Genomic DNA, 20,412 nt, shown 5'->3' with positions numbered 1-20,412 from the left:
GTTTCCCCAGCCTCTGGGGGAGCTGACGGTGACCAGTGGTGGATCACTACGTCCTGCCTGACTCCAAGGCTGAAGCCAGGACTCCTGGACTCTGAGCTGGCCGTGATTGATCTTTACTAAAAGGCCAGATTGGGTGAGCGTGCTCTCCTCTGTCTAAGAGTGCTGCCGGCTCCCTATTGCTCCTCTGGTGAAGTTTGACCTTGGCTTTTCACAGCTTGTCTCCCCCACTTTACCCCAATCTCATTTCTTACTGGACTCCCATGCCTCCCACCGCCCCAATACACATTTCTGACCTCAGGACCCTTGCACGTGTCACCACTGCCTGGCTTTGTCTCTATCCCCGTGCCCAACAGGCCCTCCCCTTACCCTTCACTTTAGAGACAGGGTGTTTCCTGGCGCCATGGAGCTCCCCTATATTCCCGCGCTCACAGGATCTTCTTGACTTGAGGCGCATGGGAGAGGGCAGCCTGTGTCTGTCCCGTCACGTGCTGGCCTCAGGCTGTGGGGAGCATGCGGCCGGACCCCGGAGGAAGTGGGGTTCCCCAGGGGCTCTGTAGTTGCTGGGGGCCTCTGGTCGGAGGGCAGGAGAGCCGGGCTGCACAGGTACACGCATGTGCACACCCACGCATGCACACCCATGCACGTCCATGCATTCCCCCCAAGGCTCCCTTACCCACCATGGCCGTGGTTCTGCCCGCCTCTCTTTCCTGTCTGTAGTCCTTCCTGTCTGTAGTTCTTCCTGTTTGCTGGGCTGAGCGTCTGAGGACTTGGGGTGTGGTGTGGTTTTGGGGAGCGGATGGGACTGGGAGGATTGATTGGGTGCTGTGGGAGGGAAGCGGGGGCCAGTTCTGAGGCCTGCTGGCCGGCCGTGGTTCTTGTATCTGCGCCCGCCAGCCCCGTCTGACCCTCGCCCCCTCCTCCCGGGGCCCCCCCCTCTGGGATACTGCTCTCAGGTTCATTTATTTATTGCTGAGATTTGAATGCACAGCCTCTGCTTGCGAGGCTGGCGCTCCACCACTTGAGTCACACTCCTGGCCTCTGTGCTTTAGTTCCTTTTGAAGTAGAGTCTCAAGCTTTTTGCCAGTGCCAGCCCTGATTGTCCTTCCTCTACCTCTAGCACAGCTGGGATTACAGGCATGCACGACCACCCTGCTTTTTTCCCCTTTGGGATTTGGATTTGATTCCACACTGGGTACACCAGCGTTGTACCACTCGATCCATGCCTCCAGCCCTACACCCAGCATTTTTGTTGACCTGGCCTCTCACATCTTTGCCTGAGCTGGCCTCCTACCTCCACTTTACCCGTAGCTGGGATTATAGGCAGGCTCCACCATACCTGGGGTGATTTTGCTTTTCAGTATCCCTGGGCTCTGCGTCTGCACCTTTGGCCCCTGGCCTGGGCTCCTGCTGTCTGGAGTGGCCCTCGCCTCTCACTGAAGCAGAGGCCAGCGCCTGAGCACCGAAGCCACATGGCTTCCCGCTCCCTGGCTGCCTTCCTCAGGCCGGCCGGGGAGCTCAGTGCCCCTGGGGGCTCTTGTGGGCAGATGAGCACACGCACGTGTGTGCTCAGGACGCTAACCGAAGGCCGAGCGCAGGGCCGCCCCGGCTGAGGCCTGCCAGCCTCCGCTGGTGATTAAATATTTATCTGGGCTTGTAATGTGACCCTGGCTCTCTGCAAAGAACCACACGTTAGGTACAGAAGGTTCCAGAAGCTGTAGTGCACCTTGGGTAAACAGTGGGCAAGGCTTGGGCCTAGAGGAGACTGCTCACTGGAGTCCATTTAGCACCCGCCAGGCCCCAGGCCATGGGCTAAGGCCCTGGGGTCGGAGCCATGTGGTCTCTGCCCTCCAGATGCTGGTGCTGTCCACGTGTTTATAGCATCAATCATCACACGTGGAGAATGACAAATCCTGAGCCAAGAAGCCAGGAAGAGGAGCTGGGCCTCAGAGAAGGACACCCAAGTTAGTGAAGCGAGGTGGGGGTGGGGCTGGCAGTCCAATCTGAGGGAGGAAGCAGCACGAACAAAGGGGCTGGGTGGGCTGACACACCTGTGGTTCTGGGAAGGGAGAGGCAGCCAGTGTGGTCTGAGCACAGCGTGATGGGGCTTGAACTGAGTCCTGCCAGGAACTTTACCCAGGACAGCGAAGAAGGGTGGGGCGGAGGCTGGGCGGATGGAGGAGGATAGTACTGGGGAGGGTTAAAGGCTCAGAGCCTGGGGTGGAGCTGGGGCTGGACAAGCCTTTCCACTGTTCTCACCTGGCCCGCTGCTCACGCCTGCCGCCTGCCATCTCTGGGTGTGGGAGGCAAACAGGCCAGTGTGGAGACAGGAGAACCACCCCTTCCCAGGCACTGGGGGACGGCTGGGGCCCAATGCACCTTTCCTTGCTGCTATTCATTATTCACCCCGGGGATTGTGAACAAGACAAGGAGCCAAAAACAAAACAAAACAACCAACCCTAATCCAAACCACTCCAGGCACGCAGCCCGAGGGCACTGTATTCTCTCCTCGATATCTGTGTGAGCTGTGCTAATGTGCACCTCCTCCTGTACCCCTAAACAGGCAGCGCTGGGGCTCTTGGACGGGATCCCCGCCACCGCCCCAGTGCAGAGGGCATGGTGGGGGCCGAGGCCCTGTTCTTCACCAGCTTGTGTCCCACCTCCCTGGGGCTCGCCGATTTTGAGAGGCTGGGAGTGGGGGGCCTGGCAGCATCCCGACCGTCTCATAATGGCTCCAAATACCCACTTCAAGCAGCAGCGGCTTCATGAGCCAGGCCAGCTGCTGAATAAACGGTGCTCAGTCTGAGGAATTGGGTAAATCGTGTGTGTACACTGCCCAAGAGCCGGTACCAGCCAGGTAGGTAGCTGGTGTCCTGGTGGATGCCTGGCCCGGGGGCGGGGTAGCAGGACATTTGTGTTCCCAGAAATGGAATCCGTCCTCAGGATATAAAAAAGCTGGATTGAGCAAAGAAGGGTCACCCCAAAAATCCAGACAGGAGCCCCAGGTTGTTCTCCATCAGGGGTGAATCGAAAGAACTCTGGGTCTTCCGGACAGGGAGTTTGGGCCCCAAGTTGTCTGGGGCTCCAGGTGTCTTGGGGTCCTTGTGAACACAGGGCTTCTGCGTGGTGTCTGGCCTGGCATGCAGCCAGTGAGGATTCTGGGATAGAACAGAGAAGGCGTCCCCTACCTCCTCCGAGGTGTGATGTCACGAGAGTCAGCACCGGACGCCTGAGCATTGTGTGTGCGGCTGGCTGGCTCTGGGGCTTGAACTCAGGGCCTTGTGATTTTGTTTAGCTGTTTCACCCAAGGCTGGTGCTCTACCAATTGAGCCCAGCTCTACTTCTGGCTTTTTGGTGTTTCATTAGAGTTAAGAATCTCACAGACTTTTCTGCCCAGGCTGGCTTTGAACTGTGATCTTCAGATCTCAGCCTCCTGAATAGCTAGGATGACAGACCTGAGCCACCAGCGCCAGGCGCCACTACTTTTTTTTTAAAAAAAATATGTATATTATTGTAAAGATACTGTACAAATGGGTTACAGTTACATGAGTAATGTAATGAGTACATTTCCTATGGATCATTGTTGCATCGTTACCCTCTCCTTTGTTTTTCCCCTACCATCCCCCGTGGCTTCCTCCCCCCCCCCAACCCCCCCAGCACCACTATTCTTGATTGAAGTTCCAAGTGCTTTCGGCATCTGTACGTAATTCTTGGGTTTGGGGAGGGTCTCGGGTCTGATCTGTCCTTAATGGGGCCGTGGTTTCTCGAACACAGTAGACGAGTTCCCGTGTGTTTTGTCACGTTGGATAGTGAGTGCATCTTAGTCCGTGTGACCTGGGTCTGCACTAGTGCTAGAAGTTGGCCTGTAGTAACCAGTGACCATCTGGCTCCAGCCTCTCGCGGAAGTCCCTCTTACACAACCCATGGCTCTGCGTGTGTGCAAAAGCGGCTGTAACCCATGCTTCCACCAATGATTCCATCCTGGGTTCGATCCTGGGCCGATCCGAAGGTCGTGGTCTGTTTACTCCTGTGCTCGAGAGAGTTTGTGTTTGCTTTTGCTAAATGTCCTACAGCATTGCCGAGCAAGAATGAACTTTTCAATGTTTATTTTTTTATTTTTGGTTCATTCCTTAGGGTCTTGGGACCAGCAGCACCAGTGAGGCCTGGAAGTGTGTTAGAGGCACACGCTGGGGGCCCCTCCTGGTGTGTGTGGGCGCAGGTTCAATTCCAGCTCCGTCTGGTTGCGCTCCTGGGCCTCTTGGAGCGTCTGCTGGGGTGTGGGCTGCAGGGGCCTGCCTGCCATGAGGACATGTGGACTCGTGTGAGGGCCTTGGCAAAGCACCAGATCCATGAGTGTTTGGTGATTGTCCTGTTGGTGATGCCCTGGCCATTGGGTGGTGAGCAGGACCACTGTACAGCAGAGGAGCCGTGGACATCCACCCTGTCCTCCTCCCCTCCCGTGGTCCCCATTCATACTGCGTCTCCACTTCCATGAGACTCAAGCCAGGAAGCTGTCTATCTCAGTATTCCCTCCCTCCGGCTAAGGTGACTGAGCCAATGGGAAGTCACACGACTCAAGCTGGGCCAATCAAAGACTTCCCTAGGATTTTTCTGCTGGGGCAGAATGAAGAGGTGTGTGTATTGTCTAGCCAAAATGTTTCCATCCCCAGAGCTGCACAGAATGATGGCTGCAGGAAGACAGCAAGAGAGATGGCCCCGTTTGAGTCATGCCCAAGGCCCTGACTCTTTACTCTCCACCCCAGTCCTTCATCTCCTAGGGTTGGAACTTCCCCCCAATCTGTCTTCCCAGGGAAAGTTCTGGAAATTCTTGGTCACTCCATTCTGCATGAGCATCCTTCTACAAAGTTGAGCAGGACATGTACCATGGCCGTCATATGGCCGTGTTTTCTGAAGTATGAGGGGACAGCAGGAGGCCATGCTGGGAGCCGGGACACAGCTCAGGGCAGAATGCCACTGCCGCCGGGACTCTGAGCAGAGATTGGGAAGAGGGAGACCGTTCTATCTTTGGCTGTTGCTGTCTTTAGGGAAGACCCTGACCACTCTGACACCCTTTTTTCCCCCTCTTTGGTCAGTCATGGGGCTTGAACTCAGGGCCTGGGCACTGTCCCTGAGCTCTTTTGCTCACGGCTAGCACTCTACCACTTTGAGCCAAAGTTTTCTGGTGGTTAATTGGAGATTAGTGTCTCACAGACTCTTTTTTCCGGGCTGGCTTTGAACAGCGATCCTCTGATCTCAGCCTCTTGAGTTGCTAGGATGACAGGCGTGAGCCACCAGCGCCCGGCTCTGAAGCCCTTCTCCCTGTCACATTGTGACCCAGTGGGTCTGACTCACTAGATATTAAAAGTGGCCAGAGACACCCATGATGCCCACGTGTCTCCTGGAGCCTGCCACACTGCTGCCGCTCCCTTTTCCTCTCTGCGCTCAGATCCCTCACCTTGAACTGAATTGTTTTATGTGCAATTTACCCAAATGCCACCTTTTCTGATTTTCTTGGAGTTGTTGTTCTCTTTCTGCTTTGATTCCTTCCCTGGGTTTGTACCAGGATTGGCTTCCTCAGGCTAAAACGACTGTCACCATGCACAGGGCACGGTGGCTTCACTGCTGAGTGACAGGTGAACAAAAGCCAGCTAGCCAGTCCACTTGGGTCCTTTGAAGTCAGCGAGTATGGTGGAGAAGTGTCACACGTCACCTGGGGTGACTGAGGGGATGCTGGCATCACCCAGCATTTTGTTTTTATTTCCTCCCAGAAAGCTCAAGCTTTGGGCTCTTTGGGGATGGGTGCTACATCTACTTCCTGCACAGATGAGGACGTACTGGGGAGCAGCTGGTGTGTGTCCGCTCCCCGCAGGCGGGGCCTGCTGTGGTGGCCTTGTAGCTCACCTGCCTACACCACTGTGCCCTCTCCCTTCTGCGCCACTCCCTGCTCACAGTGGATTGCCATGTGCCAGCCATCCAGTGGGCTCCTATGCACCCTTCAATGCCCAGCATAGGCGTCACCTCAGTGCAAACCTTCCCTGCACAGGTTGTGACCTAGAGGACAGCGAGGCATTTGTTCACAGTTGGAGGCCAAAGTCACCTCGGGTGACAGGACTGGCTCTTCCTGAGGCTGATGCACATCGTCTCCTTGAGCCGCGTAGCCTTGCTCCATGCAAGTCTGCATGCTGATCACAGCCAGATTGGACCAGAGCCCACTGCGGTGACCTCATTTTTACCTTAAATACCTCTTTAAAAGCCTCATCTCTAAATATAGTTGCATCCTGAAGGACTAAGGTCAGGACTTGGGGTTGTCAAGTCCCTAGTGTTGCTCTATACTCTGTGCAAACCCTGTGGTTGGCTTTGGTGGTGGGGATGCAATTCAGCCACATGTGGACAAGGTCCCTGCTCCTGGGTGTGCTTGAACTCAGGGCCTCTAGCTCTTGCTCAGCTTTTCTTTTCTTCTTTTTTTCCCCCCAAGGCTGATGCACTTGAGCCACAGCTCCACTTCCAGGTTTTGCTGGTTCATTGGAGATCACTGTCTTGGGTTTATCTGCCCAGGCTGGCTTTGAACCATGATTCTCAGACTTCAGCTTCCAGAATAGCTAGGATTACAGGCTTCTATTGTTTCTTTGAAGTGAGGGCAGAACAGCAATGAATCTGTACCCACTTCAGGATCCGACTCCCCTGGCTGAGCCTGGCTCTGCCTCTGGCCTCGTGGTTTCACTTCTCTGGGCTTCTGTTTTTTCATCAATAAAACCAGGCCTGTATCAGTTACTTGGAGGATCATGTGGGCTAAATTCGTTCGAGGCCGGTGGTGAGGGCGGGGGCGTGGGGAAGGCGGGTGGGGAGGAGGATCGGTTGCTCTCTGGCCCAGGACAGATCCTTTGGTGCGCAGTTGCAGAGGGCATTCATTTGGCTTCCCGCGGACTCACCTGGGGCGGGGGCTTCTCAGCATGGACAGCCCTGGCCCGTGGGTCAGCCTGTAGGTTCCGACCCGGTGGACCGAGGGGGCCCACCCGCACCAGTTCCTTCCGAGCTGCGGACGGAGCCCTGGGTGACAGGCCTGGCCCCGCGCCGACCTCCGCACGTCCCGCCCAGCGCCCCGCCCTCCTCCTGGCCCCGCCCCGCAAGGCTCCGCCCCCACGGACTCGGCCCCGCCCTCCTCCCGCCGGGTCCACCCCGCCGGCCCCAGGCTCAGGCACGGCCCCGCCCTCCTCCCGCCGCCCCGCCGGCCCCGCCCCCGCCGGCCCCGCCCCCGCCGGCCCCGCCCCGCCCCCCGCCGGCCCCAGGCTCAGGCCCGGCCCCGCCCTCCTCCCGCCGGCCCCGCCGGCCCCGCCCCCGCCGGCCCCGCCCCGCCCCCGGCCGCACGTGAACTTGGCTCCGGGCTGCTGGCCGCGGCCGGCCGCCGCATTGATCTCAGTTCTTGGAAGGGAGAGGACGGGGAGACGGCAGGCGCTGGCCGCAGCCGGCCGGGCCTGGGGACCTGCCGGACTTCGAGGAACTGAGGACAGGACCGCCGCCGGCCAGGTAAGGCCGGGCCCCGCGTGCACAGGGCCCCTCGACGGCGCGGGCGCCGGGCGTCGCCGCCGGTGCTGGGAGCGGGCCGCGGTCGTCGGGGCCGCGGGGGCCGCGGGGGCTCCGCGCGGGCTGTGGGCTCTCACCCACCCGGCGGGCGTGCGGCCCGCGCCCCTGGGGCCCGGAGCCTTCGCGGCTGGGGCCCCGCTCCCCAACTTTCCCGGCGCCGCGGCGCCCCTCAGCAGCCCGGCCGAGGGGCAGCGGGGCGCCCGCCTGCCGGCCGCCCGGGGAGGGGGCGGCGTGCCGGGCGGCCCGCGCGCTCCGAGCCTCCGAGGGTCTGAGGCGGTCTGTTTGTTTACTTGTTGTTCAACGTGAGGCCTCGCTGCCGGCCGGCGCCGCGGGACCGACCGAGCGCGCATGCGCGGCGAGGAGGCGCGCGCGGCCGGAGGCCGCGGCCTGCCTGGGGTCGCCCGGGCCCCAGAGGCGCCGCCGCCGCCCGGGAGATGAGCAGAGTCACCGCACTGACCAAGTGGAGGCGCAGTGTGCGATGATGGTGATGTGATGGTGGCGGCGGCGAGGACGATGGTGATGACAATCAAGGTGATGATGTGGGTGGTGAAGATGATGGTAGTAGTGGGGTGAGGTCATGAAGGTGACAGTGCTGGTGGCGATGGTGGTGGTGGTTTTGGTGATGGTGACTAGCACCTATCCAGGACTTGCTGTCTGCCAGACATTGAGCTACACGAATCTCAGGGCGTTATTCTTCACATCCTATTTTAAACTGAAATCTGAGGCTCAGAGATGTAAACCCACTTTCCCAGAGCTGCCCAGCTAGTGCAGCCAATGACAGCTCTGCCCTTCACTGGCTTCAAACCCCGGACTCCAGCTTTCAAACACAGCTGCATGTCCTGTAGACACTTGCCCCTGGATCCCAGGAGTCTTGTGTTCCAGTGTGCCAGTTGGAGGCATGGCGGGGGAGGCCAGGCACAGGCAAAAGGACATGGGCAGGGGAGGGGAGGGAGTTTTCCGCCGACTCTGGAACTCTAATGAGTGCATGTCTTGCTGTCATCTCGAGAATGCACACATCCTGGGCGCCAGTGGCTCATGCCTGTAATCCTCAGGGCTGAGACCTGAGCACTGCAGTCCAAGGCCACCCCAGGCTGAGAAGTCCCTAACAGGCTCTTACCTCCAGTTAACCACTCAAAAACCGGAAGTGGTCCTGTGGTCAAAGTGGTAGAGTGCTCATCTTGAGCACAAGAGCTCAGGGACAGCGCCCACGCCTGGAGTTCAAGCCCCATGACTGACAAAAAAAAAAAAAAAAAAAAAAAGAATGCACACAGCAGTGCCGGGGCGCAGCAGCTGCAGCAGGTGCTTCCTTCCCCCGTCCCTCCTGCCCCTTGGTGAGGCCTGGTGGGCTTGCTGACCGGTGAGGAAACAGAGGCGGAGGGGGCGAGCTGGACTCCCCTGCTGCTGTCACCAGATGCTCAGCAGGAGGAGCTGCGCCCCAGTCTCCTCCGGACCTCTGCCTTTTTTGTTTATTCTTTTGGGGCCAGTACTGCAGCTTAAACGAAGGGCCTTGTGCTCTCATTTGGACTTTTAAAATGAAAGCTAGAACCCACCCCTTGAGCCGCAGTTCCACTTCTGGCTTTTTGGGTGACTCATTGGACTTTTCTGCCCTGGCTGGCTTTGAATCACGATCCTCAGATCTCAGGCTCTTGCGTAGCTAGGATTACAGGCGTGAGCCACTGGCACACAGCTTTTACTCTTGCTCCAGAGGAGGATGCATGGAAGTCAGAGAGATTGCAAGTTGGGGAGAAGGCCCATGGGCCCCCCTGGACAGACACCTGGCTGCAGTGACTCTGGTGTCATCCCATTGGCAGGGCAGTTCTGCAGGGGGAGGGAGATTTGGGGACCGTGTTGCCTGATCCTGTCTACAAAGCGCCACTGTGCTCTCTTCTCGTTATTTATTTGTTCCTCTCCTGTAGTTCAAGGGAAATAATTTATTAACTTAGGCATTAGAAATATCCTTCCCCAGCCCTGCATCTCCCAAGGCCTGGGCCACTCAGGGAGGCCATGGACGCTCTTCCATCAAATGCACAGCCAAGCCGAGGCCTGGCGGCCCTGCTGATGTATTCAGAATCACGGCACTCAGCGCTGTGGGTCCTGAACCCCTAGCCTCAGGGGACTGATGGGGCCACAACATCGACCTGAACCCCTGGATTCTGCCCTGGTCTAAATCCATCAGGCCAGCAGGCCCCAGCCTTGGACCACAGACTAATTTACAGCCCTGGCAAGGGCGGGGACCGGTCACCGGAGTTCATGGGTTAATACCAGGTTTGGTTTTCGATGTCAACAGCTCTCTGGATAACGAATGAAAGAATCCTATTCTGTTGATTAGATTTTGAAATGGATCAATTTTTAATCAGCCAAACACCTGACTCACTCAATAAGGGCGGCATTGTGGAGACAGGACGGGACCAGCTTTATTTACAAGAGTGTTTGTTTTTTGGGGGGGGCATACGCAAATTCCCACCCCTGCTCCCTCCTCTTGGCAGAAATTGACTGGCAATGGCTCTCCTTGGAAGGCAGAGTTTGATTCCCCGTGATGACTGAGAGGCCCGGAGCTGCTCCAGGCAGACCCTGGGCTCCACGGTTCCTTTCATCTTTGTGCGTATTGATGAGAAAAGCATTTATTTGCCAGTGAAGAAATTCAGCAAGACAGGAAGAGACAAAGGGAGGCCAGGCCGTGCCCTGGGGTGGCCAAGGCTGTGGGCATTGGGCACTGCTGGGCTTCCCCGTCCCCTGCGGTTTTTGGTTTTGTTTTGTTTTTGTGCCAGTCCTGGACCTTGATCTTGGAGCCTGGATGCTGTCTCTGAACTTTTCTGCTCAACCACTTGTGCCATGGCTCCACTCCTGGCTTTCTGGTGGTTCACTGGAGATAAGAGTCTCACAGACTAATGCCCAGGCTGGCTTAGAACAGCGATCCTCAGATCTCAGCCTCCTGAGTAGCTAGGATGGCAGGCGTGAGCCTCGGGCACCCTGGCCTCCCGTGAGTTTTTTCACAGCAGTGATATGGAAATGGTCGGAAGGAGATGTTGAGCCTGCTCTGTGGGTTCGTTTGCAGTCAGGGGACACCGTGCTGGCCCCGGAGTGGGGCATCGCGGGACGGAGGCTCTGCCAGGAGGCTTCTGGAGAGAGGGACAGTCAGACAGCCAGTGGGGGGAGAAGGGGTGTGCTGGGGCGCTCAGAGCACCCCATTTCCTGGAGTCAGGAGGGGCCTAGAGAGAATAGGAGCAGGGCCACAGATGGGTCCAGGGCGGGGCCGGGTGCTGAGGGGCTGAGAGGAGCTGGTGTTTGGGGTCTGGGCAGGCCAGCGCACAGCCGGCCGGGGGCACCCCGCTTCTCACTGTCTCAAGCTGAACATGTGGGAACAGGCAGCAAAGATGGGGAGGCTGGGCTTGAGGTCAGGGTGTCACATCTCAGCACGACTTTGAAAGCAGCTGACCTCAGATTGTCCTTGGGACAGAGCTGTTGGCATAGAGCCTTCTAGAAGGTCTGGAAAGAAACTGCCTTCCACTGGGCGCTGTGGCTCACGCCTGTAATCCTAGCTACTCAGGAGGCTGAGATCTGAGGATCACCGTTTAAAGCCAGCCCCGGCAGGAAAGTCCATGAGACTCTTATCTCCAATAAACCATTAGAAAACTAGAAGTAGCGCTGTGGCTCAAGTGGTAGAGCGCTCGCCTTGAGCTGAAGAGCTGAGGGACAGCGCCCAGGCCCAGAGTTCAAGCCCCACGACCGACAAAAAAAAAAAAAAAGAAAAAGAAAAGAAACTTCCTTGCCCCTGTGTGTGTGTGAGGGGCGATTGACTTTCTCTGTGCCTGGAGCATGTGATCTGGTGGAAACTGCACTGAGGCACGCCATGACACCCGTGTGGGCATTGCCACCCTGTTGAGGCTGAGAGAGGGCAGCTCCTTGCCTGAGGGCACACGTGGGGCCCTGAGGCTTTCTTTCCCCTCTGCCTGGCCTGGCATCTGCTTGTTGGTCGTGGGCTTGGTGGAACTCGGCGTCATGAGGGGCAGATTTCATCCTGTGCTCTGTGCCAGGCCCCATGATTGCCAGCTTTCTTTCTTAGCTTCACATTTGCATGGGTCTCAGTGACACTGTGTTCTCGTGGCTTGGGTAGGGCTGACAGGCCTATGTGTGTACGTGTGTCTCAGCATCCCAGGCCTGTGGGGTCCAGTCTCACGGCTTTGGGCCTGGCTGGCGGGGCACCTCTCTTCACAGTGCTCTGTGTGATGAACAGGGCCCCTCAAGCACAGCAGGCCAGGCGTGGTGCACGGAGCCACTTATGGATGGATCTCATCCGAAGAACGTGTGATCTAGTCTTGTGGGTTCTAGTCCTGCTCTGTCTATCTAAGCCAAGTCGCTTCCATTGTTTCTTTGTTTGTGTGAGATAGAAATGACAATAACAAAAAAAAGTACTCATTATCTTGCCCATGCAATTGTAACCCCTCTGTTAAAAAAAAGAAAAAAAAAAAGACAATAACATCCAGTCTCCTTTTCCTCATACGCTGCACAGTCCGACCCCAGGGCCTTTGCACATGCCACTGTCTTTTCTCGCATGCATGTTTCCTTGCCCCTTCACTTTGCCTGGTGGCTGCTCAGAAGCTTCCTCTTCCAGAGATGTCCCCTGGCCACTGTATGTGTCTCACATACATGCATTCTCATATGCGTGCATGCACATGCCCATCACTGTCCCTTGTTCTTCCTCCATAGCTCCTGTTGTGGTTGAACTCTTTACCCATCTTTCTTGCTCACCAATCCTCCCATTTAACTGCCCACCCCACACCGGCAGCCATTTTTGTCTGGTTTTCTTATTACTGTGCCTCAAGCACGTTTACTGGCTTTTGGCGATGTAGTAGATGCACAGTAAATATGTTGAGGGAATGGGTGAGCCCAGTCTATGGTGCCAAGTTGTGCGGGAGCCATGATGCTGCTGCTGGGCCCTGGGGCGGGAGCGGGAGGTGGGGGAGTGGGCACCTCGTCCGGGGTGAACGCAGGCTGGGCCCTGCCCAGGCGGCTGAGTGGATGGAGGGTCCTGGACAGGTGCCCTGGCATGGTGCTCGTGGGGTGGGGTGGGGTGGAGGGCTGTTTTTTGCTGGCAGGGGGTGGGGCCAGGTGCCACCATCTCCAGGGTGACCCACTTTTGGTTTAAAGAACTCAGTCATTCAGTTAGGTTTTTGATGGGGACAGACCTACAGCCATCCCGGCACAGAGAGCAGGGGTGAGGAGAGCAGAGCAGGAGAAGGGTGAACTGGAGTACGGACTGGGCTGGAAGAGGTAGTCAGGGAAGGCAGCCTGGAGGAGGCGGCTCTTGGACTGAGCAGAAGGTTTACACAGAGCTGGCAGTGGGGAAGGCAAGGGGCCGGCTTGTGCAAAGGCCCTGAGCTGTGACTGTAGACACGCAGATGCTGGCGAGTGGGTATGGGGGTCCGGGAACAGGAAGATGGTCCCTGCCCAGGGCTGTCTTTGCTTGCAGGGGTGGGGGGAAAGAGGTAGAGGGCGCCCGCCCGCCCGCCTTAGCGGGTCTCGGTAGAGGGAATGGCCAGAGGCCTTGTGGCTGTCCCTGCTTCAGGAGGCCAGACAGCATGAACTTCCTTTCCTTTCCCTTTTCTTTTTCTTCCCCTTTTTAAGGTCAACTTAAAAGGGGGGGGGATTTTTTTTTTTTTTTTTGAGAACAGGCCACAGGCTGTTACGGAAATAGTAAACAGGAGGCCGGGCCGGGCCGGCCCGAAGTGGTGTGCTTTAATTAGAGCATTAAAGTATCTTAACGCTTACACTTTATATTTTCGCGAGCTTGATTATATAGCATTTTAAATACCTGCGAACGCTTTAAGAACTCTAGCGATGAATTATTTGCAGCTTCGCAGGCCACTTCTATTTTCAAAGCAGGATGGCGAGAGGAGAGGGCATGGGCTGGCAGTTCTCTGCGAGACCATGAGCCCCGATGCCACCTGTCACGCAGGTGCTCTGGCGTTCCCTCCCGACAGGACTGCGGGGGGGGGGGGGGACGGGGGGCTGGGGCCCCGCCGCTCCATCCCTGCCACTCGGTGACTGCAGGTTCCGTTGGGGTCTCCATACATCCTGTGTGTGTGCCGATCCTGAGGCTTGAACTCTGGGCCTGGGTGCTGTCCCATCCTCTGTGTGTGTGTGTGTGTGTGTGTGTGTGTGTGTGTGTGTGTGTGTGTGTGTGTGTGTGTGTGTGTGTGTGTGTGTGTGTGTGTGTGTGTGTGTGTGTGTGTGTGTGTGTGTGTGTGTGTGTGTCCTGAGGCTTGAACTCTGGGCGCTGTCTCTGAGCTTTTTTGCTCAAGGCTAATGATCAACTGCTTGAGCCATTGCTCCACTTCTGGCTTTTCATTAGTTCATTGGACGTGAGAGTCTCACAGGCTTTCCTTCCCTGCTGGCTGTGAATCACGATCCTCAGATCTCAGCCTCTTGAGTAGCTAGGATGACAGGCATGAGCCACAGGCATGTGGCTTTTAGACATCCTTCCAGAAGCTTCTGCCATGGTGAGAGGAAACATCCAAGCCATCCTCAGGGTCCCCAAGGCTCCAGTGACCTTTTCCTCTAGGCCACCACGGCCAGGCCACATGGATCGGGTCTTATTACACTTCTGGTCCCAGCTTACCACCGGTTGGAGCTGACTCAGCAGGCTAGACAGGAAATGGACAAACTTGCGTTGCGTGTGACTGAAGGCCCAGCCGTGGTGACAGAGGCTGGGAGAGGATCAGGCCCAGTATGGCCAGCAGGAGCCCAAGGCCCAGCCTGTACCCAGCCGTGTGACCTGTGGGGCCGCAGGTCCTTACCCACAGCCACCAGAGACGCTGGCCACGAGCGAGGAGGTGCATTTGCGGGCCCGGTGGCTCGCTCGTGTGAACACGCCCTCCCCTCCGGGCCACGCGGTCCATGCGTGCCCTGGATCACCCCATTCTTCCTTGCAGTCTTTTTTCACAATGAGATCGTAGGACATATTGATCAGGGTGATCAGCATTCAGACCTTCAGTAGTTAATGTTATTGGAAGCTGTTGCCGACCAGGGATTGTAATGAAGCCAGCGGTGCTGTCACCGCTGTGGGCGCAGGTACCCTGGGCCCTCCTCCCGGCTTCACTTTGGGGTTCTCTGGGACAGACCAGACGGGTGGCCTTCTGGGATGAAGGGGAATAAAAGTTAAGGTCCTGCCTGGATTGAGGACGATGGAATGAGGGAGACCCTGTCATTCCCAGACCTTCCAGAGGTGGCGCTAGTGGAGTCCAGGGATGAGACCTTCCTGCGGAATGCAGCCGAGTCCATGCTGAAAGCCCTGGACATGCGTGTCTATCCAGAACGCGGGCTTCTCCTCTAGTGCTCCAGGCTGCTGGCAGGTGAGCTCATTGTGCTCATGGCCAACGGCTGCCCTGCCAGTGGCCCACACGTCCACATTTTCCACTCCAAATCGCAGATAATGGCATCCACGTCCTTCCTGTGGTAGGGTCTGTTCCAGGGCCTCCTGTTCCACTGAAGCCCCATCCCGCTCTTCTCTGCGTGAGATGATGGGGGGGGGGTTCTTGCTAACTGCTTGGGCTGACCTTGAACTCCTGGTTTTTCTGCCTCCACCTCCCGAGGAGCGGGGACTGCAGGTGTGTGCCCCGGGTCCCAGGCACTTTCTTTTTTTTTGGGGGGGGGAGTCCGGTCATGAGTCTGAACTCTGGGCTTGGGTGCTGTCCCTCAGTTCTTCAGCTCAAGTCTAGCGCTCTACCACTTGAGCCACAGCGCCATTTCCGGCTTTTTTCTTTTTGCTTATGTGGTGCTGAGGAATCAAACCCAGGGCCTCAGGCATGCAAGGCAAGCGCTCTACCACTGAGCCACCTTCCCAGCCCCCCAGGCACTTTCTATAGCAGATCAGGGTAGCTACCACCAAGAGCTGTCCACAGGCGGAGGGAACGTCATCTGAGCTCTTCCGAACTCTTCCGCAGCCCCAGGCTTGCATGGCTCTGGTCTGCCTCTGTCCCTGCAGTCACCTGTCCTCCGTCCACCTGCTGAGGGGCCCACCTGGCCCCTGTCCGCTTGATCAACAGTCCTTAGGGCCGCTGGGCTCATGCTCAGAGCTTTCCAAGTGAGGATGTTCTCGTCCTTGGGGCTTTGTGTGGCAGTCTGTAGGGACACGGGGGCTGGGTTCATCCAAATGTTGTTGACTGCTCTGCTGAGACTTGAGATCTTACCGCAGGCATTAGAGCATTAGAGCCCCGCCCCCCATGTGCCTGCTCGGATGTTACATAACCCCGCCCAGCCTCCCCTCTCCTGCCCCTCACGCCGCGCGATGTGCGAGTTTTTACACAGGCAGGACTAGATGTGGGGTGGTGCGCAACTGCGTGTGTGTGCGTGTTTGCAACAAATATTTTATAATAGACATGCCTCGTCTGCCACTTTCTAAAAGTAGTGAAAAAAACCCCACTTGGAGAAAATAAAAATAACCCGACGCCCAAGATGCTGAAATCACCAAGTCAGCCGGAACTGGCGGCTCCAACTTGCGGGGACAGCGGGTCAGAAACTCAGTGTGGGGGGCGGGGCATCCACAGTTTCAGGGGGCAGCGGACGCCTGTCCAGCTTGGAGGGAAACACCTTCCCCACACGCTTGCCATCTTTCTCTGACCACCACGGTGGTCACCTTGTATTTCCTGCGGAGCAAATGTGGCTGTTGCGTGAAAGGAGCCCCGTGTAGGTACCTGGCCCCCTGAAAAATTTATTTCCTATGACTGGTGTCCCGCAGAGCCGATGCTGTCCGAGGCCAGGGTGGAGGCGGGGAGGCCGTGCTGCGAGGTTAGAATGACTTCTGCGGCCTCCCTGGTGGCTGGGGGAGAGGCTCGGTCCCTGACCCTGGCCTCCATCATCGGATCCTCCATCTTCGGATCCTCCCGTATCCCGAATTGCTGAGAGGCACGGCAGGGTGGGGGTGGGGGGATCCACCAGGACCAGATAGTGGAAGCCAAGCAAAATCGTCCTGTACCGCCAGCATGGTCTCGATCAATAACGCTGAGAGCCGCATTAAGGAGCAGCGGCTGCTGCGGGCTGTGCTGGTGGGGCGGGAGGAGCTGGCTGGCCCTGGAGGCTCGTCTGCCAGGTGAGTCATTCTGCAGCCACCTGGGCTGGGGATGCGGGTGTGGGCCTCAGCGCAGCACGCTCGCGCTCTCTCGCTCTCTCTCTCTCTCTCTCTCTCTCTCTCTCTCTCTCTCTCTCTCTGGCTCTCTCTCTCTCTCTCTCTGGCTCTCACGCTTTCTCGCTCTCACTCTCGCTGGCTCTCTGCCTGGCTTTTGCTGCTGGGAGCACCTCTGTCATTAAGAGCCACAAGTGATTGTGACCTTGGGGCCTTGTGTGGTGTGGTCTGAAGCTTTGTGCGACCATCTTGCTCCCCGCAAGGCCTCACAGTCTGGGCACAGGTGGATTCCTTTGGCTGTGGATCCTTTCAAGTCCTCTCTGTGGTCCTCTTCCCAGGAGGTGGTGGAGCCTCCGCTGTAGGTCTCTTGTTCCCTAAAGCCAGTTCTCACCCCCGCTCCCCCCACCCGAATCGCACAGTTCCTGGCGCTTCCTTTGAGCTCGGTCACTGTGCGTGTGTTGCATGAGTGGCTGAGTTTTCCTAGGGAAGGAACTGATAGAATTGAGCCTGAAGGTCAGAGAAACATGGGGCCGAGTTCTAATCTGTGACTGGCTGTGTGTCCTCAGGCAGCTGACCTGCCTTCTCTGAGTTTGGGGAAAGACTTGGCCATTCTAAGCCTCTATTTCTTCATTCTTCCTAAGTGTGGAATGAGCCTGCTGCATGGCTGGAAGGGGAGGGAAGGGGGAGGGGGAGGGAGGGACTCACGTGGATCTGCCAGGACTCATGCTGAGAGCCCCCATTGCGCAGGCCTGGCCAGGCTGGGCGTCTTTGGCAGGGGGCCTGGCAGAGCCTGGTGACACCTTGGTGAGTGACAGTTTCAGGAGTGTGGACGTGTGCTCTGTGGATGTGCACTGTGGATGTGAGTGCCGTAGACGTGATTGCTGTGGACGTGAGCGCTGTAGACGTGAGTGTTGTGGATGTGATTGCTGTGGACGTGAGCACTGTGGATGTGAGCACCGTGGACATGATTGCTGTGGACGTGAGCTCCTGGACGTGATTGCCGTGGATGTGAGCGAGCGCCTGGATGTGAGCTCCGTGGACATGAGCACCGTGGACGTGATTGCTGTGGATGTGAGCACCATGGATGTAACTGCTGTGGACGTGATTGCTGTGGATGTGAGCACCGTGGATGTAACTGCTGTGGATGTGATTGCTGTGGACATGTGCACCGTGGACATAATTGCTGTGGACGTGTGCACTGTGGACGTGCTCCGTGGACGTGCTCAGCTGACTCAGGGCACAGTGCAGGAGTCTCGGGCAGGGCCTGCGTTTGCTGGCTGCCCCTCATGTCTGTCCTCCCAGCAGCTTCCCACATGCCGGCTGACCCACAGCTACTCACCCCATGGCTGGTGCAGCGGCGAGCCTGGGGAGCCCGTGGGGTCTCAGGAGCTCTCAACACCTCCGCCCATTTTCCAGACCAAGAGACTGGCACAAGATGGCTAAGTCGCCTCCCTTAGCCCCAGTCCCCTGCCCATCCCGGCCCCTCCCTCGGCCCCAGCCTCAGTCCCTGGCCCCTCCCTCGGCCCCAGCCCCAGTCCCTGGCCCCTCCCTCGGCCCCAGCCCCAGTCCCTGGCCCCTCCCTCGGCCCCAGCCCCAGTCCCTGGCCCCTCCCTCGGCCCCAGCCCCAGTCCCTGGCCCCTCCCTCGGCCCCAGCCTCAGTCCCTGGCTCCTCCCTCAGCCCCAGCCTCAGTCCCTGGCCCCTCCCTCGGCCCCAGCCTCAGTCCCTGGCCCCTCCCTCGGCCCCAGCCTCAGTCCCTGGCCCCTCCCTCGGCCCCAGCCTTAGTCCCTGGCTCCTCCCTTGGCCCCAGCCTCAGTCCCATGGCTCCTCCCTCGGCCCCAGCTCCAGCCTCAGCCCCCAGCCCCTCCTTTCAGAAGCAGGCTGCACTGTGGTCACCCGTCACCTGCAGTGGCTCAGGTGGCAGCAGTGGTCTTGGCCTTGCTGCGCAAGCCCCATTTAGGGTAATATGAAAGGCCTGAGCCAGGGGCTCCCCGACCTTCTGCCCACCCCACTCCCAACTAACACATGCACCTAGGACCGCCCCCCTCCCAGCCCAGCAGTGAGCCCCACATCACCATAGGCTGAGCGTGAGGAGTCTCTGCTGCTCAGCCCTGCTTGGGGGGAGGGAGGGCACGCTGCATATCCCCCTGCTCACACACTGGGGAGGAAGCAAAGGCTTCTGGATGTTTCCTTTTGACTTTATTTATGAAAAACAAACTCATCTGAAAGCCAAGCGCCTGGCACCAGGCACAGAGGGAGGGAATTAAAAGAAATGATATTAATCACGGTGCAACAATGAATGCATATTCATGTCTGCTCTGGGCCAGAGCTGGGGGGTCTCAGTAAATCAGATGGGCCAGGGTTCTCAGGGGTGACGGGAGTGGAGACCACGGTCAGGCCCAGGCTGCCACTGCGGGTGGTGGTGGCCCGGTGCTCAGCAGGTGCTGGGCGTGGGGTGCGGGAGGGAGCGTGGGAGAGGCAGCTTGCTGTGGACCTGAGCATGGATTTGACAGGCAGAGAATTGGGGGGCTTTTTTTGGCCAGTCCTGGGGCTTGAACTTAGGACCTGGGTGCTGTCCCTGAGCTCTTTTGCTCAAGGCAAGCACTCTACTGCTTTGAGCCACAGCACCACTTCCGGTTTTTGAGTGGTTAAGTAGAGATACGAGTCTTGGACTTTCCTGCCCTGGCCGGCTTTGGACAGTGATCCTGAGATCTCAGCCTCCTGAGGAGCTGGGATTATAGGCGTGAGCCACCGGTGCCTGGCTGGGGGGGTGGGAGGGGGCTGTTCTTCTACCTGGGAATAGCTTTGGACCCCAGGGTGAGGGAGGCGAGAGCAGGACTCTGGGGATGGAGGTCTGATATGGGGTTGGGGTGAGCCAGTGGCAGCTGGAGGCGGTGGGTGGGGCAGAGCCCCTGGCCAGGGTCTAGGGAGGACCCAGTGGGCAGTGGGCAGTGGAAGGGCGTCATTGCCCGGAGTCTTTAGTCTTCAACAAAAAGCTCTGGGGCCACCAGGGGCCCCAGGGCTGGGGAGAGGCGCAGACTCTGGCGGCCACCGGCCTGCACTGTCCTGGGGCCGGGGTGACACAGGCAGAGCAGGCTGCTACCAGGACATTTCACAGTGACACTCGGCAGAGGAGGACGCAGAGGCCGGCGTGAGCTGACATTTCTCTTCCTCCACGTGCTTTAGGCTCCAATCCAGCAGTCCTGGTAATATATGGTGGCCTGTTTGTGGACTCATAATTGAGGGGCCTGTGCCCCTAACTCCAGAGCAGTGTGGGAGGGGCCTGCTGGGGTCTTCCTTGCTGGAGCCCCGAGGAGAAAAGCCCTGGGTCCTCCATCTGTCCGTTAGGGGGGGGGGAGGGGGGGTGTTGCTGCTTTGCCCTGGGCAGGGCAGGGAGCTGGGCTGCGCCTGCCCCGCCCTCAGGGAGCCCGGCAGGGGTGGGCCAGCACGGGAGGCGGCCAGGGAAGGGCACAACCCTGATCCAGACGCCTGGGAGGCCCCAGGGCCAGGAGAGGTGTTCATGCAGGCCTGGAAATCCTGTGTGGCTTCCTGGCGGAAGCAGTCAGCTCAGTGAGATAAAACCTGGCTCTGCAGTTGCAGTGGGGATCCCAGGTGCCCAGCAGAATATGGTGAAGACTGTTGGATGCCCAGACACGCAGGATAGCCACGCATGGCTGTGTCAACACGGAAGGAAAGAGTGGTCAGAGGCCGGCTT

The 20,412-nt window shown here is 58.2% G+C and overlaps 1 protein-coding gene across 7 annotated transcripts in view; it reads left to right on the top strand.

Annotated features, from left to right (window-relative positions):
• Window positions 1–20,412, top strand: part of LOC138826396 (homeobox protein cut-like 2) — a 125,430-nt gene that overhangs the window by 13,444 nt on the left and 91,574 nt on the right. The window contains exon 1 of one of the 7 annotated variants that reach the window (XM_070021523.1): window positions 7,416–7,521. The exons of 4 other annotated variants lie outside the window; for them this stretch is intronic. Coding sequence is in view for 1 of the 3 variants with exons in the window: in XM_070021515.1 (XP_069877616.1) it covers window positions 8,071–8,109 (39 nt within the window). In the remaining 2 variants the exon portion in view is untranslated. Of the gene's footprint in view, window positions 1–7,415; window positions 7,522–8,061; window positions 8,110–20,412 lie in introns of those variants that run through there. 2 more of the 7 variants (XM_070021517.1, XM_070021515.1) reach the window with 2 other exon arrangements.

This window comes from Dipodomys merriami, unplaced genomic scaffold, assembly GCF_024711535.1.
Source record: "Dipodomys merriami isolate MVZ:Mamm:240054 unplaced genomic scaffold, mDipMer1.0.p SCAF_142, whole genome shotgun sequence".
NCBI lineage: Eukaryota > Metazoa > Chordata > Mammalia > Rodentia > Heteromyidae > Dipodomys > Dipodomys merriami.
The sequence above is the reverse complement of the archived record's forward strand: the minus strand, read 5'-3'. Positions and strand labels throughout refer to the sequence as shown.